This window comes from Cricetulus griseus, chromosome 4 (genome assembly GCF_003668045.3).
Source record: "Cricetulus griseus strain 17A/GY chromosome 4, alternate assembly CriGri-PICRH-1.0, whole genome shotgun sequence".
NCBI classification, from domain to species: Eukaryota; Metazoa; Chordata; class Mammalia; order Rodentia; family Cricetidae; genus Cricetulus; species Cricetulus griseus.
Window position 1 is genome coordinate 196640658 of NC_048597.1, and position 27090 is coordinate 196667747.

General features: G+C 37.8%; 1 protein-coding gene across 3 annotated transcripts in view; it reads left to right on the forward strand.

The window, feature by feature from the left end:
- Positions 1-27090, forward strand: part of Dop1a (DOP1 leucine zipper like protein A) — an 88960-nt gene that overhangs the window by 54224 nt on the left and 7646 nt on the right. For all 3 annotated transcript variants that reach the window (XM_027411011.2, XM_027411013.2, XM_035443833.1), the window contains 18 exons: positions 286-438; positions 2055-2152; positions 3287-3546; positions 4813-6799; positions 7637-7748; positions 7828-8010; positions 8999-9124; positions 11780-11914; positions 14218-14273; positions 15637-15741; positions 18981-19047; positions 19432-19576; positions 19714-19793; positions 20728-20837; positions 21114-21263; positions 21373-21434; positions 22948-23100; positions 26514-26650. In XM_027411011.2, the coding sequence (XP_027266812.1) occupies positions 286-438; positions 2055-2152; positions 3287-3546; positions 4813-6799; positions 7637-7748; positions 7828-8010; positions 8999-9124; positions 11780-11914; positions 14218-14273; positions 15637-15741; positions 18981-19047; positions 19432-19576; positions 19714-19793; positions 20728-20837; positions 21114-21263; positions 21373-21434; positions 22948-23100; positions 26514-26650 (4119 nt within the window). The remainder of the gene's footprint in view (positions 1-285; positions 439-2054; positions 2153-3286; positions 3547-4812; positions 6800-7636; positions 7749-7827; positions 8011-8998; positions 9125-11779; positions 11915-14217; positions 14274-15636; positions 15742-18980; positions 19048-19431; positions 19577-19713; positions 19794-20727; positions 20838-21113; positions 21264-21372; positions 21435-22947; positions 23101-26513; positions 26651-27090) is intronic.

The window sequence follows — 27090 nt, forward strand, 5'->3', positions numbered from 1 at the left end:
TTGTTGCTCTTGCAGTGTACCCAGGTTCATCTCCCAGCACTGAGGAATGTTCACAACTGTCTGTAACTCCAGTCCCAAGAGATGCAACAACCATTTCTCACCTTTATGGGCACCAGGCACACATGCAAGCAAAACACTCATCCATGTGAAAGAAGTCTAAAATAATTTAAAGTTTTTTTTTAATGTACTATAAAAGATTGTAATGTTCAGTTAGGCAGAAAGTGAGCATAGTTTCACTTTTATGAAGATTGTATAATGCAGTCACTTTCACATCTTTTTCTGTAGCATGTAGCCTTGACATTATGGGACCAGATGGGAGATGGCACACCTCAGCACCATCAGAAGAGTGTGGAACTATTTTATCAATTACATAATTTGGTTCCTTCTTCTAGTATCTGTGAGGACGTTATAAGTCAGCAATTAACTCATAAAGATAAGGTAAGTTCTTCTCATCCTGCACACACACACACACACACACACACACACACACACACACACAGACACACTGACACACTCAAGCATGTAATACCAAAAGATTAATTAAGGAACCTCTCTAGGAAAATTATTATACCTGGCATCTGAATAATCAATAATAAAGAGTATAAGGGTAAATGAGAATAATAGTGTTTGTTCTTTTTTAAAAAATGTTGAAATTCTAATTTGTGTCTCACTGTATTCTTTTAAAATTGTTTAGAAATCAAATTTTAGATCAAACCTTATGTTTTATTTTCTGTTTTATATTATGTATAAATCTTACAACAAACGATGTACCTATTATTTTTAACATATATTTCCTTTTTAAGAATACTTCTTATAAGTTCTGAGTAAAGATACACATCCATGAAAAAGTTCAAATACTTATTTTTACATATTTATGTTGGTTGATATATAAATGCAAGCATCATAGGAATACCATGTATTAAGCCCATAGATAAAGCAAGCACTCTTCTAACCTATCTTACGAAGATTTTTTTTAACAATTAAAATCTTTTTTGTTGGAGCTTTGCTTGAAGGGTTTTATATATTAGAGGATAAGTATAAAAATCTGACACCATATTTTCACTGAATTTAAAATACATGTCCCTCTTTTTCAGAAATTCATTTGAATATAATTATTTTTCTGGGAGAAAATAATTTTTAAACTGTTTATGCTAAAGAAGAGAGAAATATTTTGCATATGCATGATATAATGGCATGCATGTTTTTATAGCTGTCTGTGTTGTCTGTTACACAGTAATTACATCAAGGAAAGTCTAAAGTAATTTTTAAGATAAGGTGATGTTCTAGTTTGATTTCTGTTGCTGTAATAAAGCGTAATGATGAAAAGTAGTCTAGGAGAAGGTTTATATTCTTGTATATCAAGATCACACTATCATTGAGGAAATTCAGAGCAGAAACATGAGAAACTGTGGAAGAACACTGCTTTATAGCTTGCTCTATGGCTGCTCACAGCACAGGCTTAGCTAATTAGCTTGCTTGCTCTCATGTTTACATTTTCCTTTCTTTCTTTTTTTTTTTTTTTTTTTTTTTGAGACAGGGTCTCTCTCTCTAGCTCTGGCTGGCCTGGAACTCACATAAATCCACCAGCTTCTGCCTCCAGAGTGCTGGAATTACAGGTGTGTGCCACTACACCCACCTTTCGCTACTTTTCTTACATATCCCACAACAACCTGCCTAGGGATGCTTCCACAATGGGCCCGGGTCCTCCAAGATCAATTAGCCATCAAGACAGTGCCTCTTAGACATGTCCATAGGCCAGTATGATCTAGGCAGTTCCTTATTAGACGTTTCCTCTTCCCTGATGACTCAGGGTTGTATCAAGTTACAGTAAAAACTAACCAGCACAGGTGTGATGACCCTTCAGGTTAAATATTTCTGTCTATATGCAAATATTTTGTTTGATTCTGCTTCCAAGATACATAATGTACTAAAAATTTATTGCAGTGTGTACTTGAATACTGTGGCCATTAAACATGTACTTGGTAAACAGTTATTATTGAATCACTTAATATCTTCAGTTGAGAGAAAATAATTTAATCTCCCACATTTCTCAGAAAATAAGGATGGAAGCACATGCAAAGTTTGCTGTTCTTTGGCATCTAACAAGGGATCTCCATATAAATAAGTCATCTTTTGCACGTTCCTTTGACAGGTTGGTTACATTTTATATTCACATTTTATTGCTGAGTGTCTTACTTGTCTTTTCTGGAATTCTCTCTCAAGCTTGTCTAGAACAGAAGATGGGAATTGATTAGTTCTTTAGAAAATCTAAGTTACAGTAGAATACTTGATAGTGTTACCTACCCAGCAGATTTTTATTTCTAATCTCTGAGAACCGAGTGCCCTTCATTTCATACATTGGACCACTGATCATCAAATCCCTGTTTCATGCCAAGCACCATTGTATGCTGACAGGAATACCAAGAGCACCCAACCTTCTTGAATCTATATTCATACTGTGCATAGACTAATGTTATTCTCAATCCCCTGCCTTAACTGACAGCACTGCAAACCCCCTCCCATGGATTAGAGACTATTGGTCTCCAGAGATGCTTGTGCATATCTAGAGCTAAAAGGAAGTGGAGTAATTCATACTTTAGGTACTACATTTGCGTTGATTCTAGGTACCGTCTTATGTATCAGAAGATAGTAATCTTACCTTCAGGTCTTATAGAAGTGGCCATAAATCTGTGATTACAACCCAATTTTGGATTAAGCAGTACAGTTCACCCAGCATCACCATTTTTAAATGACTTTCCATTGAACCATTGGGTCCACCCATATAATGAACTAGGCCTTGAGCAAAGTGCCTTACAAATAAGCTTCTAATTTGACAACCCCCTGTCCTAATCTAGCAGAGAAAGCAGTTGAGGTCCTCTATAGTTAAGTCACTCACTCAAGACTCCACAAGGGATTTGGATCTTGGGGTTTTTTATTTCAAATTATAGTTCAGACATTTTATGGGATGTCATTACTTGAATTAAGTGCATTCTTTTGTCTCCTGGAGTGAATTGAGAGCAGAGTAGACCTTGCCATCATAAAAATAACATTGAAATGCAGAAACTTTAGTTCATGAGGATATCAGTGAAATGTTACTAAGCAAGACAGGTAAAATTTGTCTTGTACCGGTAATTTACACTTGTTATATTTTTTAATGTGAGTATATAAAGAGGGAAATGTTGTCTTAACTAGAAAAATTAACTACTAAAGATATTAACTACAGAAAAATTCATACTATAATTAAAAGTGTTTTATTCTTTGTTTTAATTGCTGGTGTTTATTTTAGGTCACTGTTCATCATGTTAGACAGCCTTAATAGTCTTGATGGTTCTACTAGCTCTGTGGGACAAGCCTGGCTGAACCAGGTGCTACAAAGACATGACATTGCAAGAGTGTTAGAACCATTGTTACTGCTTCTGCTTCATCCAAAAACTCAGAGGGTTTCCGTACAGCGTGTACAAGCAGAACGTTACTGGAGTAAGACTTCCTGTTACCCAGGAGAGGAAAGTGACAAGCATTTCATGCAAAATTTTACCTGCAACAATGGTAAAGGTCAAAAACTATACCTCTAATTAGACTTAAGCTATTCAAATAAGTGATATGTGACCATACAGTGATTGATAAGAGAAATGCGTGTGGGATTTTTTTTCCATGTCTTATTTCTTCCCTTCCTTACCTATTAGAGTCCCATCTAGATGGGTCAAATTATACTTAATCAGCAACTGTCTTTGAGCTATTAGATCTAGTTAATACATTGATTTTTCACAGAGGAGGAATCAGCCACAGCTGTAGTCGGAGACACACTGTTTTTTTTATGAAATTCTTTTGAATTTGTGTAGCCACCCAGATTCTGAAAAGGCTCAGTAGATATTTCATGGGAGGCCTGTAATGCACATTTTGTATGTGATAAGTCATAACTCATTTTCCTCATCTTTTATAGACAAATCACCTTGTAGGGTCAGCTTATTTTGCCAGTCATTTTCAAGAGGCTGTGACTTTCAGTCCCATAGTTGGTAAATGGTGAAGCTGCAAACTATCATGCTTCTAGTCCATTTCCAGTGTGTTTCTGCCCAGTCCTGAGTCCTCGATTTTGCTGTTTAGCTTCCTGTGGATGTTCTAAGAACTTGCACTACCCTGCTTATTGCCAAAACATTTAGGTGGTAGCACTCTGCCAGCCAGTCTTTAACCATTGCCGAATTCTCATTTCTCCTCTGAGATCAGTCTCAGATTTCACCTGAGGACCAGGACTTTGGCAGCATTTGGCTTTGCTATGCATACAGCACCAAAACTTCCAAAACCTTTTCTGAAACATAACCTACTTCTGCCCTACATGGTATGAAATGGGGTAGGGGGGAATGTGTTTGTGGTCCCCTACTCATTTTAAATGCCTGTGTGGTTTCCAATCTGACAATGCTAGATAGTTCATAAATATTTGTTGAATTTATATTAAAACCAGGAAGTTATTGTTATATATTATTTAAATTTTTAGACCAGTAGAGAGAAGCATTATATAAGGAGTAAAACGTAAATTTAACCTATAATTTTAAAGAATACCTTATTTTGGAGAAAAAAGGTAAAATTTTATGTTCTATCTGTTAAATGTGCTTTTGTCATTAAGCTACAAATTCTAATAGTCATCTACATGATCATTTTATTTAAAAGTTCTCAGAAAATAGTAAACTAAAATAAAGAGGATACAAGTTGGTAATGAAAACAGTGATTATGGATTTTGAATTTGCTCTACTTTCAATATTTTTGTTACCTTAATATCTTTTGTGTTTTTACTCCTTTACTATTCGTGTCATATGCCAGTAAGCCAAGCACACCTCATTGCATCAAAAGGAAATGGTGAAAAGCCTCTCACCATGGATGAAATAGAGAACTTCAGCCTCACTGTTAATCCATTGAGTGACAGACTCTCCCTCCTAAGCACCAGCAGTGAGACGATTCCAATGGTTGTTTCTGACTTTGACCTCCCAGATCAGCAGATGGAAATACTTCAGAGCTCTGACTCTGGGTGTTCACAGTCTTCTGCCGGAGACAACTTCAGTTATGAAGTTGACCCTGAAAATGTGACTGCTCATGAGGATTCTCTCATGGCAAAGGCAAGCTCCCCAGATGATGATGTTCAGCAAGTCGTCTTTGACTTGATATGTAAAGTTGTGAGTGGCCTGGAAGCAGAATCCGCATCAGTTACATCTGAATTAGAAATAGAATCTCTGCCGCCCAAGAGTAGTGATTTAGACCCAAGTCTAGAGGCCATGAAAAGTGAAGATCAGGCCCCCCAGCACAGTCAACATGCTCTGCTGGGTGAGGACAGCCAAAGGTTTCTTTCCGTATCTGCAGAGGAAGGCTGTGAGTGCTTGGCCAATGGGATCTCCAGAAATAGCTCCTCACCTTGCATTTCAGGAACAGCACAAACCTTCAACGATTCTTCTGTTTCCACAGAAACCAAATCTAGACAAAGGAGTCACAGTAGTATTCAATTTAGCTTCAAAGAAAAGTTATCAGAAAAAATCTCAGAGAAAGAAACAATCGTTAAGGAATCAGGTAAACAACCAGGTGCGAAACCCAAAGTAAAGCTTGCCAGAAAAAAGGATGAGGACAAAAAAAAAGTGGCAAGTGAGAAACTGAAACAGACAAATGTATTTTTCAGTGATGGCCTGGACTTAGAGAACTGGTATAGCTGTGGTGAGGGTGAAATTTCTGAAATTGAGAGTGACATGGGGTCTCCAGGATCACGGAAATCTCCCCATTTCAACATCCACCCCCTTTACCAACATGTGCTCCTGTACCTGCAGTTGTATGACTCATCCAGGACTCTGTATGCTTTCTCTGCCATCAAATCTATCTTGAAAACTAACCCGGTTGCTTTTGTAAATGCCATTTCAACCACAAGTGTAAACAATGCTTATACTCCTCAGTTGTCACTGCTTCAGAATCTATTGGCCAGACACCGAATCTCTGTTATGGGCAAAGACTTCTACAGTCACATTCCAGTGGATTCAAATCATAACTTCCGGAGTTCGATGTACATTGAAATTCTTATTTCTCTCTGCTTATATTATATGCGTAGCCATTACCCAACTCATGTCAAGGTCACTACCCAAGACTTAATAGGCAATCGAAACATGCAAATGATGAGCATAGAAATCTTGACTCTCCTCTTTACAGAGCTAGCAAAGGTAATAGAAAGCTCTGCAAAGGGTTTCCCTAGTTTTATCTCTGATATGCTGTCTAAGTGCAAAGTTCAGAAAGTGATACTTCACTGTTTGTTGTCGTCTATCTTCAGTGTCCAAAAATGGCACAGTGAAAAAATTGCAGGTAAGAACATGGTTGCCGTGGAAGAAGGCTTCTCGGAAGACAGCCTCATCAATTTCTCAGAGGATGAATTTGACAATGGCAGCACACTCCAGTCACAGCTTCTTAGGGTGCTTCAAAGGCTAATTGTTCTAGAACACCGGGTGATGACGATTCCTGAGGAGAATGAAGCAGGTTTTGATTTCGTTGTGTCTGATCTGGAACACATCAGTCCCCATCAGCCCATGACTTCTCTTCAGTACTTGCACGCTCAGCCAATCACATGTCAAGGCATGTTCCTCTGTGCGGTGATCAGAGCTTTGCATCAGCACTGTGCATGTAAGATGCATCCACAGTGGATTGGCTTGATCACATCTACCCTGCCTTACATGGGAAAAGTTCTACAGAGAGTTGTGGTTTCTGTGACACTACAGCTCTGCAGGAATTTGGACAATCTAATTCAGCAGTACAAATACGAAACAGGATTATCTGATAGTAGGTAATGATTGATTTTAGCTTTGCTGTCAATTTAGACACTAATTCAGCAGTACCAATATAAAACATGGTTATCTAATAGTAGGTAAGGATTGATTTTGAATGTTGTTAGTGACAATTTTTCATAGACATGTCACCTTAAATGCCATGATTTGAGTGCAGCATAGGGTGTGGCTCTGATCCTTAGCACTGCCACAAAGAAACAAAACAAAAAACCCCAACTAGGAGTAAATAAAATAGTGGTTTTCAGTATGTTATAAATAGTATGCCAGTTTTAAAAATAAGAAAGCTCAGCTCTAGTATTTTATTGAATATCAATAAAAGAAATCTAGAATGGAAACAGTTCTATTTTCTTTCAAGGATTAAAGTTAAACCAGATGTTCTTTTGACTCAACTGGCAAAAAAAAAAAAAAAAAAAAAAAAAAATCCTAGTCCTTACTTTAAAGTATTTTCCCCCATGTAATTTTGTTACAGGTTTTCATGGTTCAGTGGTAAACTCTGTCTCAGTCATATTCAAAATTGATTTGTGAGTTAGGCAAATGTTTAGTAGACTGGTGTCTGATTTTTCCTCTAGGAAAACCTCAGCTGATGTGCTGACCCTCCCCAGTAGGGGAGGTTCACAGTGGCTATATTTCTTTACTTTATATATTGTTCTCTAGCCAAACAGAACTCTAGTTAGATCATCTCACAGGTTAAGGAATAGTAAGCCCCTGCTATATTTTTCTATTATTATTCATGTTTATTGAATGCCTACTGTATATCTGGCATGTGCTAGGCATTTACTAATGGTAAATTATAAAGTATGCTTTCACAAACCTTCTGTTTCATAAATTTTTTTCAGGCCTTTGTGGATAGCATCAGTTATTCCACCAGATATGATTCTAACTCTTTTGGAAGGAATCACAGCTATTATCCATTACTGTTTGTTGGATCCGACCACCCAGTATCATCAAGTAAGACTTGAAAGACATTTTCGGTCTTCTTAAAGATCAGCCTCACTTTGTAAGTAACTGTTTATCTTCTGCTTAATAGCTTTTGGTCAACGTAGACCAGAAACACTTATTTGAAGCTCGAGGTGGAATCCTCTCAATCCTTCACATGATCATGTCCTCTGTGACTCTGCTCTGGAGCATCCTGCACCAGGCTGATGCCTCAGAAAAGATGGTGGTCGCTGCATCTGCATCCGTTACCACAATCAATCTGGGAGCCACAAAGGTTAGATGATTCACATTCATCTGTAGAACACAAGTGTCTATTTTGTGCTGCCAACTTATGTAGTGTATGTGACCATGCACATGGAGAGGTACACAGCTCTGTTAACCATTTTAAGGGATGCAAACCAGTAGGTTCTTTAGGCAAATCTATAAAATTGTGAAATTATTATAATTCAGTTCAATTATGTCTTTTATTACAGAAAAATTCCTTGTGCCTGCTTGCACTTGCTCACTTTTCCCATCCCCAATCCTAACCAACAGCCAATCCATTTTCTTTCCATATATATTTGATTTTTCTGGACATTTGTAGAAGTGAGTTAATACACTTCTATTAGAGAGAATCCAAATTTTATAGTCAAGAATCCAAATTTTATAGTCAAGAATCCAAATTTTATAGTCAAGCCTGGTATGGTGTCATATGCTAATAACCCTAGGCTCACAATCAGAGAATCTGTGTTTGAGGACAGCCTGAGCTATGTGGCAAGTTCCAGGTCAGCCTGTGTAACATAGGAAAGCACTATCTCCAAAGTTTCTTAAGTTTTTGACTTAAAAAACTAATCTAGAAGTAAATTCTAAAGTAAAGTTGTGCATAGTGTGTATTACAGCATCAACGGCAAAGAGGCTCCTTAATGATCATTAAAGCAGTGAATAAAAGTTTTAAAGTAAATAACACTTAACTTCATACTGTGTTTCTCTAGTGTCTAATCACAGTGGTGAGTTGTCATTTTACAGACAACTAATTTGTTTAGTTTCTTTTAAGTTTTCTTTATAATTAAAATATTCATAATTGTAACTCCTGTTTTAAAGCAGGGCTTGCTTTGAACTCCCGATCCTCCTGTCTCAGCCTGCAGAATGCTAAGTGTGTGCTTCCATGCCCTGTGGCAGCTATTAATTGTTTAAGGGTTTCCCTACTTGTTGAATTAAATGCTTTACCTAGTTGTTAATGTTCATGTGTGTTATTTTACTTGTAAAATGCTAAATTGTTTTAGAACTTACGACAACAAATCCTGGAATTATTGGGACCTATTTCAATGAATCATGGTGTTCATTTCATGGCTGCCATTGCATTCGTATGGAATGAAAGAAGACAGAACAAAAACCCTTCCCGAACCAAGGTATTATTATACTCATAACTAAACATGTGGTACTTGGTAAAAAACATACTTAGTTATTTCATTTTGTGTGTGTTGATTTTTAAATTCTCCATAGGTTACACTGGAAAAGTAAAAGCTTGTCTACAGCTCTTGATAATAACTTACTATCTAAAGTTTTTATTAAAACTTGGAATCAAGTGTGAAAGATTGTATTTTAGGACTAGAAAACTAGCTTAGTACTGGAGCACTGGCCTTCCATGCACAAGGCCATAAGTTAAACCTTAGCAATGGAAAAAAAGGATTAATGAGACTATGTTATCAAATTTGTCATTGAATTTCAAGTAGGAATTCTAATGTTATATGTTTTTATTATAGTGACTTGGGATAGAAAGCAATGATTGGAGAAGTTTTCATCTTTGCTGTTTTTCTTTATCTGATGCCTTTTAAGTTGCTAATGTCTCTAAGTGTAATTCCTACGTTAGTTTTGGTTGGATTGTATGAGTGAAAATTTTGTTTACTTTGTGAATTTAAAACCAAAAGGGGGGTTTTGTTTTGTTTTTTTTCTTTCTTTTTTGGGGGGTTTTTTGGTTTTGTTTTTTTTTTTTTGGTTTTTTTTTTTTGGTTTTTCTATGGCTTTGGAGGCTGTCCTGGAACTCACTCTTGTAGACCAGACTCACAGAGATCCACCTGCCTCTGCCTCCCGAGTGCTGGGATTAAAGGCGCGTGCCACCACCTGGCTTACAAAGGGTATTTTATATTGGAAATAAATCGTAGTATATTAGAGTAGTAATGCTGTTAAATCATTTACTCTCATACAAAATACATGATTGTTGTACTTACAAGTCTCTCTTGTCATGTTTTTCTAATTCCACATTACATATGTGTTGTCATTCCAGAGGTAAGAAAACTAAGTTTTTCTGCCATTTTACATCATTTTGCAAATGAAGATTTAGTAGTAGATTCCATATGGAGGAGAAAGACAACTTAAATTTTTTTTAAAAAGTCATTGTATCTTAATTCTTTAACAAAACAAAGAAGTAAATACCTGAAGTCAAATGTAAGCTTAAAAATAAGCAATATAGATGAAAAAGAGTTATAAAAGTTAGGGTGTGACACTGAATACTTAATAACCTCTTGCAGAAATAACAAAATCATAGGAGGAGAAAAATATTATAGAAATAGAACAAGAAATTCCTTAACAATGAAAAACATAAATTTTTAGGCCATGCTCATCACTGAAAAGATACCTACATAAAGTTCAGTATGTCCTTTCAGAAACATTGGGGGTAAAGAGAAGAAGCTAAGTTTTCAAAAAGGGGAAAAAAATTTTTTTAAAGCTTTTTTGAAAAACTGTCCCATTCAAAGTAAAAGTGTTAAGATGACCTTAGCAACACTGGGGACTTACGGAAAATTAGTCTGAACAAACAATTCCATAGCCAGCCAAACTCTTACTATAGGCTTTTTCAGACATATGCTGTGTTATTGGTGTACAAGACCACTAGTTCACTCTTCATTCAAGATGACAAGGAGGAGATACCACTTTGACCTTGGAGAACAGCTCTAGAGTTCCAGTTCCAGAAGAGCTGAGATACACCCAAGCAAGAGTGTCTTAAATGGGGTGGGGAAAAACTTAAAGGAAGAAGAGAATATATGAGATTAATTACTTAAAACTTAAAAGCTGGGCCATGGTTGCACTTGCCTTTTATGCCAGAAGGTAGCAAGATCTCAGTGAGTTTGAGGCCAGCCTGGTCTACAAAGTGAAGTTCCAGGACAGCTAGGGCTGTTGAGGACCCCTGTCTCAAAAAAAAAAAAACTTTAAGTACTTGTTTATAGGAAATTCATCTCTGTCTGAGCTTTTAGTGATGGAGAGAGAGAGAGAGAGAGAGAGAGAGAGAGAGAGAGAGAGAGAGAGAGAGAGTCGCACAAGTATGATTCTTCTCTGTATATGTGGAAGCCAGCAGACAACCTCATGAATGAATTTTGGCAGTGCCTCTATGGGGAACAACATAGTACAAGAGGGAAGCAGCAACAGCATAATCATGTCAGCCATGAGCAGTCATTTGAACCTGGGTACTGCTCTAAGTGAGATCGTGAGAAATACTCTGAAGTATAGGGAAAACTGTTTAAGACAGTTAAATCTTTGTCTTCTGACTGAGATTTCAATTGTTAATATTGAATTTGGAAAAAGGAAAAGCATAAAATAGAAAAAAATAGCACTCCATGATAATAGAACATAAGTAGCAGAATGGAGCTGGCTCCTTTAAGGTACATGGTAGGTAAGATAGACACTGATACATTGGGTTTGGTTTTTATTTTCCCTATAAGACTTGTCCTATTTGATTTTGATTTATTTCCTTTGTGTATGAATGTGCACATGTCCTGGTCAGAGGACAGCCTACAGGAGTTAGTTCACTCTTCCAACTATTGTGAGCCCTGGGGGTTGAACTCAAATACTCAGCCTGATGGCAAATACCTTTATGCACTGAGTCATCTAAAGCCCTGATTTTGATTTTTATGAAGATAAGATTGAGGTATTAATTTTAAAAATTAAATTTTATCAGAAGTAGTCAAGGGACATTTTTGTATTAAGAAAGGGCCATAAAGTAGTCCTTCTGTGACTTCCCTTCACATATCCACACCCCTGCATAAATACTGTGACTGTGATGTGTTCTCCAGGTGATCCCTGCAGCCAGTGAAGAACAACTTTTACTAGTAGAACTGGTTCGCTCCATCAGCGTCATGAGAGCAGAAACTGTTATCCAGACGGTTAAAGAAGTTTTAAAGCAGCCTCCAGCTATAGCCAAGGACAAGGTAAAAAAAAAAAAAACTTTGCTTTTGTTTAGAATTCAGTTTCAGAAATGGAGCTGATGTATAGTAATTTCATTGTGATTATTGCACAGCAGTTGAAGTTCCTTGCCAGTCTAATCATTCCTGTACCATGTGTACATCAGAAGTGTCAGGAACTGTGGTACTAGACTCAATTAGGAGAACACAGAAGCCTCAGCCTAAAAGCTGCTTTGTAGCTTTCACGGCTTCCTTGGTACTTTCTTTTCCAGTGAGTTTTCAGTTCTGCAAACTGCCAAATTTTTGCCATAATCACTGTTCCAGACAACATCATTTCTTAAAACTGTATAAAACTATGCTTTGTCATTGTGAGGTCTGGGCTCCAAAGCCAGGGAAGAGAGGTACCAGGATGCTGGGAGTGACGAGCAGTTGACAGATGCAGCATACTTTTATTTTCTGGTATACAGCCCAGGAGGCAGGCACATGACACATTTTCCCCCTCACATAGGTTGACAAATAGGTAAGCATACACAATCCAGGGGCACATTCAGGTAAAAACACTCTGGTCTCAAGGGTATTTTATACAAAATTAACACACATGGCATTTTGACAAAAATGGTTCTATGACACATTTTACTTCACTGCTTATCCTGGGTTCCCTGACATCCAGTGTCGGCCATCATTATATAACAGCCGATATTAGTGCCATGTTTTCTAAACCTCACTTGTCCCTGTAACCTTCTGTTCCCTTGAGAGGACCACAGGAAATAGATGTGACAGTCTCTCTACTCACATTGCTAGTCTCTAGCTGGGAAACAGGTCTACATATAGTAAGTTAGACCTCTCTATTTTTTCTGGTTTATCCAGGCAATGCTATAAGTTCTTAATTTTATAGATTCACCAACCACAAAAGTGAGACTTTGAATCATGCCAAACAAGTATAATCGTATCCTTGGGGATTATTACATATGTCTTAAAACATTTGATTCTTTTGCTCTTGTTGAATTGCCCAAAGAAAAGGTGTTTGTCAGTAGTGAGTGATCTTATTAATTGTTGTGCTAAGGAGTCAAACTCGACCTTGTGCATGTTGGCCAGCTGCCCTGACACTGAGCTACACCCTAGCCCTGTTAGGAGCTATCTCAGTGGTTACTGGACTATTCTGGAAGCACTCTGGAGAATTTGTCTTGACATCTTTAGTTCGCTTGTGAAAGCTTGATTCTGTGTAGTATTTTGAGATAGATAATGAACTACATACACCTGAGGGCCAAAAATTAAAAACTAACCCTCTCCAGATCAGTGCTGCCCCTTACTAAATGTGTTAACACCGCATTGTTTGTGTGTGTGTGTGTGTGTGTGTGTGTGTGTGTGTGTGTGTGTGTGTGTGTGTGTAGTGAAAAGGAAATGTTTGAGGAAATAGTTGGAACAAAAAAGAGAGCGAGAACAACTAACAAATATCAGTGAACATCAATTCTTTTCTACTTTTTGCTTATACTGACTTTCAAAGGGAGGTAGAGTATATTTTAGGACTTCTCAACTTTTTAATACTAACTTTTCTTTATTAAGAATCCCATACAGAAATACAAAGCTATCTTTAATTATTATATTTTAGGTGATTAAGACTTAACTAATTTTGGACTGGAGAGGTGGCTCTATGGTTAAGAACATTTGTTACTCTTGCAGAGGACCCTGAGTTCAGTTCCCAGAACCTCCATGGCAGCTCAACTATAACTGAAGCTCCAGGGGATCCATTGTGGTCTTCTGGCCCCCACAGGCACCTACATGCATGCAGTGTACATACATACACTTAGGCACTCACACATATACATAAGCTAAAAATTTTAAAGTAAATATTTTTAAAAAGGTGTTTTTAAAAGTAGTTAATCCAACTATACTGATTTAACATCATACTAAAATAGACTTAAATACACAATGTAATCTAAAAATCTCAACCTAATTCTGATGTGTACCAAATCTAAGCTGTTCTAAATGGATATATCCCCAATGGTTTCAGAATGAATGACCATTTAAAAAATGATTAGAAGATTTATCTTGATAAGATAAACCTCTTCAACTTTCTTCCCACATATCAGAAATTGATAATCTACAAGTCATTTTAATGGCCATTCATTCTGTCTATTTTCTGTGTTTTAAATAGCTCTTGTATTATGAATTTTACCTACTAAATGGGGAGGACTGCATGCTTTTTAAATAACAAACTAATATTTATGTTTTAATTAAAAACTTTTAGGACAAGTCGGAGTAGTTGCAACAATGAAAAAGCAATAGCATGATATTTGCTTCACTGTAAAACTAATTTCTTTTGTTTATAGAAACATCTCTCTCTGGAAGTCTGCATGCTTCAGTTTTTCTATGCTTATATACAAAGGTAAGATGCTGATGTAGACCTTTCCATACTCAATTGGCACCTGTACAACTTAGGAAGCTACAAAGAAAAGCACTGGAGTTCTTTCCAAAAGTAGTGAGTGTGCTCTTGTCACTGTTCCCTCTGAAGGAAAGGCAGAAGCTCTGCAGCAGAAATGTTGTATCTGTTAATGGTAAACATAGCCATGCTAATAAGGGAGCTATGCAGATCTATGCTCTAAAGACGTGAACAGTTGAATATTAAATAGTGAACTGCAGGAAATTGACAACCTTCTCTTGACATCATGTTCGCTGCCTCTAAACTGATTACTATTTTGATTGATAGAGGTGAATGTGTAACAAACCACTTTGGTTGCTTTTTTGAAAAAGGAAAAGAAAAATGAGGCTGAACATGGTGGCACACGCCTTTAATGCCAGCATTCAGAGGCAGAGGCAGGCAGATCTCTATGAACTTGAGGCCAGCCTGGTCTACATACTGAGTCTCAGGATAGCCAGAGACCTCTTCTCAAAAAGCAAACAAATAAATAAATACATGCTTGAAAATATCTTCACGCTTGGTGTTCACTTTTGTCATTAGCTAACCCTGAACAGAGGCAGTATTCTAATACAATTTTTCCTTAATAACCTGAATTGTGCCTGGTGGTGATGGCACACTCCTTTAATCCCAGTACTTGGGAGGTAGATTTCGGTGAGTTTGAGGCCTGCCTGGTCTATAGAGCTAGTTCCAGGGCAGGCTCCAAAACAATACAGAGAAACACTGTCTTGAAGAAAAAACAAACAAACAAACAAATCTTAATCTTGCCTAATGGTGCAACTACTGCATTAATTTGTGGCTAACATTGATAAGTCGGGGTTTGGGTGTATTTAAATTGGTGGTGGGGCTGGAGAAATGACTCCGCGGTTAAGAGCACTGGTTGCTCTTCCAGAGGTCCTGAGTTCAATTCCCTTCTGGTGCTTCTTCTAGCATGCAGACGGAACAGTGTGTACATAATTAATAAATTGATGGTGAATTATAGCAAGAGCTGCATGAAGTCTCTGTTTAGGTACAGGTTGGGTAAAGGTTGGACTGAAGCAGGGGTCATGCGGTGGACTAGAGTTTAAAAGAATTAATGTAGTTAAATTTTGTTTCTGAGAGTGTATGTGATAAGAGGTCTCTGTTGAAAATCATAAATAAAGAAATCACATCAAGTGTTTTAAATGTGCTTCCCTTTCTTAGTAGAAAGTAAGAGATTTTAGAAATTCTGTTCTTTAATAGTCTATAAAAGTTTAAATGCTTCAGATAACTTAGAACATATGTTAAGGATTGTAAGAATACATAAGAAAATTGAAGTTTACTGTAGTTTCTATCAAACTGGTTTATCTTTCAGAATTCCAGTGCCCAATTTAGTGGACAGTTGGACATCACTATTGGTCCTTCTAAAAGATTCTATACAGCTTAGTCTTCCAGCTCCAGGGCAGTTTCTTATACTTGGGTAAGTAGTCTCTCTTAACAGTGTATTATTTTGAAGGGTTAGAATTGTAGGTCAGTAGAAGAGCAAATACTTATTATGCAAAAGAACCTGAGTTCAGTCTGCAATAGCACACACACAAATACCTATCTATACATATGTGTCCATACATACACATGCATACATATAATTTTAATAAAGGTAGAGTCCTCACTATCCTGATTGCTGAAGAACATGATTTGTGTGGCCATGTCATGTGTTTATATGTTCACAGGCATCTTAAGGTGCAGATCCAGACATAATAAAATCTGTAAAGTGAGAGGAGACAGAAAGGAATACAGTATGTTTAGACATATACAAGTTGTTGAACACTTAATACAAAAATATTAGAACTAGTCATCATTTAGGATCAGTAGGGAAGCACTGTGTAAAAAATATGGGTGAGTATGCACCATGCTAAAAAGAACTTCCCAAAAGAGGTACACTGAATCCTGCACATAAATAGTCCTGTAGAAGGCCACTTCTCTTTGTGTCTTATAGTTGCTAGATCTATGCTAATAGATATAGATTTCTTTGGTTATTTGGTAAATGCCAGTTACCCTTGCTTCACTAACAGTAAAGGGAATTCATAATAGATGTGTAATAAAAACCTGGTAAGTGAATCACAATGGTAAGAGTAACAAGCCTTTATTGAAGACGTGGAGGAAAAGGATATACTGAGACAAGCTACATTATTGGGTTTAGACATGATATGTCATAGGAAGAGAAATAATAAGAAAATAGGGTGGGCAACAGGAGATGGAGCTTCTTGTGAAGAAACTTGAATTCAATTGGATAATTGTAGGGGACACCCTAACTATGCTGTAACAATAAGTCTTTCTGCCAAAACTGCCCGAGCCCTGCTGCCAGCCTGGCACCTTCTGCCAGCCATCCAAGTTCTGTCTGCCGCCACGTTAAGGTCCCATTTATACCACGTTAGGTACAAATGCTGCTTGGCCAATGACTAGGCTTTCTCATCTGCTAGCTCAGTCTTAATTATCATAAATCTATATATTTTATAAGACTTATCGAGGACACCTTCAACTGTCACCCTCTCTTGCCAGCGAATCACATGGCGACTCCAGAGCAGAGACCAGGAGGGAGAGAAGGGAATGACTTCCTTCTTGCCCTTGCTTATATATGAGTCTCCCTGCTTTGTCACTTCCTACTGGATCACCACTTCTTTACTGCATTTCCCAGAATCCTCCTTGACACCTAGTCCTGCCTAACTTGCTGCCTCATTGGTCAAACAGTACTTTATGTATCATCCAATAAGACAAACACATACACAGAAGCACTTCCCCCATCACCATGCCTCTTCAGGGCTGGCTACAAGTGTACCTGGCCACACCCCCTAGGACGTGGTCAGGGAGATTTAAGAGTGATGGGCATGTACACAGGACCCTCTTCTTCCATTTCTTAATCAGCTTGCTGCACTTACCTCATTCCCTGCCGGTTGGCTAGGTTGCTCTGAGTAAGTAAGGCACTCCCTAATAAATACCCTAATATCTTTACCTGACTCCGTATTTGTAATTCTCCTTTTAGATAATATTGGTAATGAATGAGAGATTATCATGTCTGTAAGTTGTAAGGAAAGGTCTTATGACCAGAGGTCTTAGAATTTATTTCAGTGGGAGGTGACAAGGTGTGAACAACTGATATTGGCATTTACAAAACAGAAAAAAGAAGGAAAAGAGCTAGAAAGAGAGTTATCAGTGTTATTATACCATGTGAGGGAGACCTTAGAAGGGTCCCATGGCAGGTGAGGAACAAACAGCAGGTGGGAGACAGTCAGAGATCTGCAGACAAAACTTATGTGGAAAGTTTATTGGAAAAAGAGAGTATGGGTATGGAAGAGAGAAAGAGAGAGCGACAGAGAGCAAGACCTCCTCAGTAATGGTAGAGAGAGAGAGCAGAAGTGGGCAGAGCTTGCCTCTTAAAGGGACCTTTTCCCCTGCATACAGAGCCAGGGTACTGCTTGCCAATGCACTGAGGTGGTACACTTTGCCAGGTCCCCAAGGGGCAGGGCCAGGTTTTCCTGGATTACAACAATCAGAAAATATAAAAAGCCAGGAGTAGTCTGTATGGCATCTATAAAGGAAAGTTAAGAAGATGCTGAGGAGTTAGCTCAGTGAGAAAGCGCTTGCAGTGACAGCATGAGGACCTGAGTTGGAATCCGCAGAACCTAAAGTCCAGTGCAGTAAAGTGTGTCTGGAATCCCTGTGCTGCTGCAGTAACAGGAGAGGCAGAGGCGAGAGTCCCTGGAGCTCAGGGGCCAGAGGGTGTGCTATACATAGTAAACAATGCTCCAAGTGTTAGAAGTCAAGGACCCACAGCTGATCTTGTCCTATGAGCAAACTCTACATGCTCATCAGGGTACATACATCTGTGCACACAAGTGCACACACACAGAAATTAAGAGAGAGGAGGCACTATTTGGAAGAAGTTGGGGTGATGAGGAATGGTAAGAATCAGGGTTGGAGATAAGAGGGATATTGAGATTTAGTAGCAAGAAGTAAGCACAGAACAGTAAGAAGTGTAGGTGGCGTGGAAAAGGGAGGGGATTTTGTTTTTCAAAGATATTTGATCACAAGAAAAGGAAGAGAAGTGCAAAAGAGGTAGAAGAAAGTGTATTTTAGAAGATGACATTTAATGCTAAGAAATGCATAAGGGTGTTCAGTAAACAGGCTCTGAAGTTGTACCCTACCTGTGTGCAAATCTTAGCTCCTTTACTCAGATATGTACCCTTTTGGTAGGGGGAGGTCATTTAACCTTTCCTAGGTAAAATGGAAACAGTGATAGTGCCTATCTCATATGCTTGTTAAAAGGATTAAAAGAGTTAATATTTATTAAATTCTTAGAACAGTGCCTCGCCATTAACACATGTCTTTGAAATAGATAGTGATTCACTTAAACATTCTAGACATGAAGAGAGTTATTTATAGCACCAGATTCAAGAGATACTGGGATGGCAGCTGAAGAACAGGAAATAGCAAGTATGATTCATTATCATTACTGTTTAGTATCTTATCCTGCTGTTATTGCAAGACATCTGAATCCCTTCAGGTGGAGGGTTCTTAGAAATAATGCTGCCCTTAGCATCACTGTGTCTTTTCATACATAAACATTAATGACTGGAAAACATATACTGCAAGAAATTACATGGAATCATTTCCATTTTCTTTGGACTGATAACTCTTTTCTTTTTAAAAATGCTCTTACAGGGTCCTGAATGAGTTTATTATGAAAAATCCTAGTTTGGAAAATAAAAAAGACCAAAGAGACCTTCAGGTAAGGCATTCTGAATTCAAGGTTGCTACCTAAATTAAAAGTTAAAATTAGGAGTCATATGAGATAATCTATGATGTTTCTTCTAACTATTATATAAAAGTCAAGATTTTCTATTATATAAAAATTAATGTATGGGTGGTGGCTAATGTCTATAATCAGCTCTTGGGGGATTGAGGTGGGAGGACCAGGATTCCAAGGCCATATCTACAGCGTATGTTGAGTTTGAGGCCACCCTAAGCTCCATGAAATCGGTTCTGGACAGGGTGAAGAAATTGGGAATAATATGTATTATAAAATACCTATTGTCAGAAAATAAAACATTTCAAAAGTCTGTAACTCATTTGCATGTGTGTGCACAAACATGGTTCTTCCTTGTTTCTCTAGGATGTGACTCACAAAATAGTGGATGCTATTGGTGCAATTGCTGGTTCCTCTCTAGAACAGACCACATGGCTCCGACGAAACCTTGAAGTCAAGCCTTCTCCCAAAATAATGGTGGATGGAACCAATTTGGAGTCTGACGTTGAAGGTATTGCTCTCCTTACTCTTATTCTCTCGGTATATGCTTACTAAGCAGTATTTTATTTAGCCCTATAACATAAGCTTACCCTTTTATCAGTGAGCAGATACTAATCATTATCTTCATCCATCTTTTCTCTTACTTAGATATGCTGTCACCTGCAATGGAAACCTCAAACATAACTCCCTCTGTGTATAGTGTTCATGCACTGACATTGCTTTCTGAGGTAAACATTATCAGGTGTTCTTATGTGCACACTGAAGCGAATAGTTGAATAGTACATATCAATTAGAAATTCTCTGGTCTACAGAGTGAGTTCCAGGACAGCCAGGGCAATGCAGAGAAACCCTGTTTCAACCCCCCCCCCAAAAAAAAAAGAAAAGGGAAAGAAGAAAAAAAAGAAAGAAATTCTCATAGAGAAGTTTTTAATTTCAAAAATCATTTTGTGCTTCTAGAAACCACTGGTATATATAATTACCAAGTACAGGGCAATATGGGGGCAATGCATGTATATATGTTTGTGTGTATATATGTACATATGTTTGCAGACATGAACATACATACACCTGTGCCTTTGATTTATGGCTTTTTGTGATATAACTTTACAAATTCATGAAAATGCCCACATGAGAACATGCAGTTCAGGACATTAGAAGATCCATGTTTCTGGCACTTGGCCATTCAGATTTGGCTCAGAATGAACTGTATCTTATCTCCCTACCCCCACTTTTAAGGAGTATATTTTAAGAAATAAAATGCTTTGTATCTGATTATGGTGTGGAAGGGTGGAGGTATTTTAGTATAAAGCATGTATAGCAAACAATCCCGTCACTTTTTGCCCCTTATAGATGTGGATGCTGGGTCTTAACAGAGGTTAGAAAACATGACTGACACAAATGGCTGTTGATTGACAGGAGTAGGACTTGAGGAGCCCAGCCTGATTAGCTTTGGGGGTTTCTTAAGCTTCTTTGTAAGTCTGGGGAAGAGAATGCTGAGGTTCCACTCACTGTCACATAGAAGTTCCTGAACTGTTTTATACCTCCCCATCTCAGATTTACCTCATTTTAAGTAGTTTTGGTTTCCTTCCAAGTTGAAAATCAATACCCACCTCCACCCCAGTTTCAGCATACAGCTGAATTTGTTTCCTCTCTATTTTGTAGGTATTGGCTCATCTTCTGGATATGGTTTTCTACAGTGATGAAAAAGAGCGTGTTATTCCTTTACTTGTAAACATTATGCATTATGTTGTACCCTACCTCCGAAATCACAGGTACTGTATGATTCCAGTAGCTTTCAGCTAATTCACACGCTGCTACAGGGTCTGTCCCCTTGTTGCTATTTGTGGCCTCAACTACTAAATGATGTTATTCTTACCTTGACTCATTTATAATGCTAAATTGTTTTATTTACATCTCATTTTTCTTATGGTTCTGTCTGTTTCATGTTTCCATTTTAGTATCTGAGATAAATGTGAATACACATAAATTCAAGGTGATGATAGAAGTGAAAGTATAATATGTTTAATGTGTTTTTTTTTTCTGTACAGTGCACATAATGCCCCGAGTTACCGAGCCTGTGTCCAACTGCTCAGCAGTCTAAGTGGGTATCAGTATACACGGAGAGCATGGAAGAAAGAAGCCTTTGACCTTTTCATGGATCCCAGTTTCTTTCAGATGGATGCTTCCTGTGTTAATCAGTAAGTAGTCCTCTTCTCACTTTGACTCATTGTCAGACACTGCCTAGCAAAAGTAGAAGGCCTTAATAAGAGTAAAATCTTAGTAACATGATAACCCTGTGTCTTTCAGCTGGAGAGCAATTATGGACAACCTGATGACACATGATAAGACGACATTCAGAGATTTGATGAGTGAGTATTATGACAGCCCAGGCAGTATTTTTCTTGTACAATATTCATTATTAGCATGCTCTAGTCTCTTTTAAAAAGTACTGAATTAGCTCTTTGTCAAGTTAAACATAGTATCCTATGGGAATATAATAGACTGAAAAAGACAGACATCCCATGTTCCCCTTATATGCAGAATCTAGATTTAAAAAAAAAAAAAAAAGTTATAAGAGACAGGGAACAGTGTTGAATTGGACAGACCCCAGGAGACAAAGACAGGAAGATGGCAAGTTCCATATTAGCCTGTATGTATATAGCAAGACTCTGGTAATAGACATCAAACAAAGCCCATCATGTAGAATGAGGGCTGTGTAGGAAAATGAACAGAACTGATGAATTTGTGGGTATGAGAGAGAATAATCCAGTATGAGTAAGAGTAAATTATGTGATGTAAATGTATGGAAGTACCTGGTGAGATCTCTCAGTTTATGCAGTGAATATGTGTGCTAACAATAAAATAATACCAAGGATAACTTAGTGATAAGTAAAATTATCCTTTATTTCCCTGTCACACAGCCTAATTACTGGCATAATAGGACTTGATAACTGCTAACTAGGTAAGAAGGTGAGGCAGAAGAAAGGAGGCAATTGTATCTAACCTCTGTGACAATCTACTCTAAATCTCTGTGGCTTTGGATCTCCAGGACAGAGAAGGGGGAAAGGGAAAGGAGAAAAAAAGAGTGTTACTAGACTGAACTGTAATCACTGGAGTTGTGAATCTTGCAAGGCTTTATACAGTTGTGTATCCCAACTAGTTTCTTATCTGGAGAAAGGGTGCCATGTTATCTCATCCCTCATTTTCTTTGAGCTGTTTTAAGTTTCAAAATTATATATTCATCAAATATTTATTGAAAGATACAGTGAACCAAGTATTATGCTAACATTTATAATTTTTTTAATTAGGAAGTGAGGTTGTAAATGGGGCACTGTGTGACAAATATTAAATAACAGCAAAGAGTTTTTATTTTATTTTATTTTTATTTACATCATATTTGATGTGAACTGAGGGAGCCAACCCTTCCTAGAAATGGAATTCCCAGCATAAAGAACAAAAATTACAACAGTCTTGGGGTTGGAGCAAACTTGGTGAGTTTATGTCATAGAGGAAGTTAGGAACAAGGAGCTAAATGAAGAACAGGAAATCAGATCAAGCTAGGTTTCTCCAGAAATTTTTTGATGTAATACAAAAGATTTAACAAAATATTTAAGCAGATAGGAGTTATAAAATGGTATTATTGGACATTTTCCTTCTAAAACCCACAATTGTAAGTATTCATGTCTGTCTATATCAAAATCCTGCCATTTGACCTTCAGGCATGTGTATGCTCCAAGTGTCTGCTTTTCTGCACTAGAAAAAGGTCCAGGTCCTCTGCTATATTCTTCTCAGTGTGTATGTCATGAGGTAGTCGCTCATTTTAAATGAGGAATGGTCGCTTTCAGATGACTGGAATGCCTCTGTTTCATTCCTTTTTTATAGCTCGAGTAGCTGTGGCCCAAAGCAGTTCTCTCAATCTTTTTGCAAATCGGGATGTGGAGCTAGAACAGAGAGCCATGCTTCTCAAAAGATTGGCCTTCGCTATTTTTAGCAGTGAAATTGATCAGTACCAGAAGTACCTTCCAGACATACAAGGTAAGTAATTAAAGCATTTTATCCGCTCTGTCTTCTGAATTACAGGGGAATAGGGGTCATTTATTTGGGTTGGGGGTTATTTGTTTTACTATTCTGTTGTTGTCTCTTAGGAAATATCTTTACTAAATTTTAATTTGGGTTTAGATAAACCACAAGTGCCGGTTGATGGACAGTATTATATAACAAAATTTTTAGCTTAATTGTGTAAAAGAAATCAACACTGTTTTTGACAGACTTACACCAAACTTTATGTGTGATTTATTGTTTGGTTCAAATATCAGAAGAATTGATATGCAGAGTCAGGTAGTCACTATTTGACTCTAGGTAAGTATATTATTGAGTTTTAGTTGTAGACAACATGTCAGGAAATATATCCTTAACAAGAGGACAAAGTAAAGGAGAGCCAGAAATTTGTGGCTTGCAGTAATATTTGCATGTCTTATTTGGAACTGTGTTCGGTCTATAATAGACAGGGTTCTTTAGAAGGCAAATGTATTAAATTGGCTTACACAGTAGGGGCTGAGTAGTCCAACAATGGTTTTCCTACACACTGGAGAAGCAGAGAGCACAATCGCTGCTCCTTCTAAAATTGATGCCTCCATAATTACAATATAATTGTAGGTCTCCAAGTTCCCTGGAGAGTACCTTGGCATTGAGTCCACATTGAAAGGCCAAAGAAGCCAGACTCTAATGTTAGAAAATTGCAACCACAGTAATAGATGCACTTCCTGAAAGAAAAAGGACAGCAGGCACAACACACAATGTTTTTTCATTGGAAAGAACAAAAACAAAACAAACAAAAAAACATTGAGGTTCTCTTCTAGTCACTGACCCACGTGTTGTTACTTTCTGGTACTCCACTCTGTTCTTTCTGGAGAATGATCTACAGTAGCTGTACTTCAATATTTTGGTTTTCAAATGAGTGAGGTTATTAAGTTGTAACAAGAAAAGGTAAAAGAACAAATAGCAAGCTGTAGATAAGCACAGCAGACAAAGACAGCAAAATATCATAAAACTGGACCCTTGCAACATCTAGCAGAGCCACTGGATAGCTCAAAAATCTGGCAATTGCAACAGCCATGAGAAATGACTATGGAAGCCATGCTGCAGTTCCAAAGCAAAAAATTTTAGACTGAGAACTAACTCAGTCTAAACTGAGCTTTCAGTTTCTTATTCCCAACACAGGCATTTTATACAACATGATAAACAACAGTACCTCCTATTGGAAATAGTCTACTTCTAGCTGTGCCTGAGGACACATTGTTACTTAACACCCCTTTGCTGTCTGCTATTCTCTGTTCTCTGTGTTGTATAGTTGGGTATCAGCCTGCCCCAGAACAGGGAATTTGGAGAAAACATGAAATATAATCCTGGAGTCTGGGAAGAAGGCCCTCCTTTCCCTCAGAGTCCACTTTCAACAAATGCAAACAGCCCGTGATGGTATAATTTATGTTACACAGTCACAGACACACAGCTCTTGGCATCGCTTAACTAACCATCATCAGTCCATCTCTTGTCAATACCCAACCACATGTCTTGACATGCTTAAATTTCAAGTAATGTGAATTAAAGAGTCATGATTTCTCCTAATACAACTCTTCCACAAAGAACTGAAAACATCCAGATTCTTTCTGTAGTATGGGTGAAAATCCCTTGAGGGATACTTGATCTTTTGGCATCCTGAACTTAAAATGATAAAACAAAGTTTTTATAGTTCCTTGACTCAATGTTCTGTTACAGTATAAAAGACAGGGGAAAATATCTCTTCTCTCTCTCTCTCTCTCTCTCTCTCTCTCTCTCTCTCTCTCTCTCTGTCTCTGTCTCTGTCTCTCTGTATCTCTATCTCTCTCTCTCTCTCTCTCTCTCTCTCTCTCTCTCTCTCTCTCTGTATGTGAGTGTGTGTGTGTACATGTATAAGAATTCTTAACAAAATAGAAAAAAAATGACAATTACGATCTCCTTTCTAAAACTCGTCACATGCCCATAACTAATGTTTATGACTACCTTCTACCTATTCTGTATTTCTTCTACTATCTGCAAGTACATTAGACCTTGGTTCTCTACCCATAGCTTCTGTCTGGCACGTTTATCATTCTGCCTAGATTGGGTTTGTAGTTCCCCATTGACTTTAGTGGTAAGTAGGGCCTGCTAACAATCTGAGACACCCTATTGGATCACTTGCAGTCCAGAAATGTTCTCCCTTACCTCCATTTTGGAGAAACAGTCCCATTTCTCTTTAATAGTCTAGATGACCAGTCAGTCCTGCTCAAATAGAACTCTTTTTCTAAGCCTGTTGAATCAGCGCCATTAGAAAGTAACCATGTAGAAGCCTTGTGTCCTGTTCAATGCACTGGTTGTACCTCCATTTAGAGCACTTTCCCCATAGGAAGCAATACTTCTGGGCCAACAACATATGATCAGGGGTGGAGGAAGAAGCAAAATTTTTGCTAGTGAGTGACAAGACATAACTCTGAGTAGTAGTATTTCCATTTCTGTCATTGATCCCCCAGACTCAATAATCCTGGCAATGGAGAAAACAGAACTATGTATTGGATACTTATTCAGAGCATATAAAGGAGAAACCTGCCCTGTTCTCCAGCCTACTGTCTCCTACTTGGCACTGTACTGTATCTTGAGATGGTCATTCTACCATTCTCCCCATGATTGTGAGCCTACCACCTCACTTCTTTGGCTGTGCCATTAGCTCATTGGACAGAAGCAATAGGAAGCCAAGACAGTTGATAAGATAAGGCATTCTGTAAGTTCATGGACAAGTTTTGGTAGAAACATTTTGCAAAGGAAATACAAACCCTAACACAACTAATAATAATTGTCTGTTTTAATAAAAATGTTTACCTTTCCAGGCTTTACCTATAACCAAACTATGACTGCCCAACTCAGGGAGTGCTGTGCAGCCTCTAACCTCAAGAGCTCATGTGAAAGCGGTTCTGTCCCATAGCCCTGTATACCTCATTTCAAATATAGAACAGTTACACTCTTCTGTGAGCATTTGGGTTGGTTGTTTGCTGGGTTGGTTGTTTTAACATTGGATTTGTCTTGAGACCAAGTCTCCTTCTATAGTCCATGCTGACTTCCAGCTCATAATCTTGCAGTATCCACCTCCCAAGTGCTAGGATCCCATGCCTGGCTCCTTTATGTCTACATTCTTTACTCAAAATGTAGTTCATGGACCAGAACCACTTTCTTATCCTGTCCATAGAGAATTCGAAACTTTCATTTGCTATATGATAGAACCCACTACATCTAATAAGGAAATACTTGATTTTTATTTACATTTCAAACCTCTAATCAAAGTAGCAGCCTACATCAGAATTTTTTCTGTCTAGACTAGACATCAAGTTTTAAAATGATTGGTTTACTTAGGCATTGAAACTATGCTGCTTTTCTTTCAGAGAGGTTGGTTGAGAGTCTCCGTTTGCCCCAGGTGCCGACCCTTCACTCTCAAGTGTTCCTGTTTTTCAGAGTATTACTTTTAAGAATGTCTCCACAACACCTTACCTCTCTCTGGCCTACCATGATCACAGAACTTGTGAGTTCATTTTAATTTATAAAGTTATAAACTGTGACAGTGTGATTAATTTCTCTGTGCTTTTTAGGTAAAAACTAATCTTAAGGACTAAACTCAATTTTATCAGTTCATGACAATTTTTAAAGTTGAAAATAGCAAAAGTAGCTTTTACTACTAATTAAAAGCTTTTACTGTTAAGTAGCTTAAGCCTCAAATTGTGCAGTGCAAACAGATAGCTGCCTTTGAGCCCCTACTTACTCATGCAGTTTACTGCGTGGTCTCTTTGACACGTTATTGGCTTTGTCATAGCCAACAGATCCAGTGCCCCACTGCTGGGATACTTCTAGTGAGGAACAGTTGAACTGGATTGTTAGGGACTGATGCAAGGCATATACTCACTCTTCCAGCAAAGCAGTCATCCCAGTTAAACTTACTTCAAAGATTGTGGTGATGACTTCTTA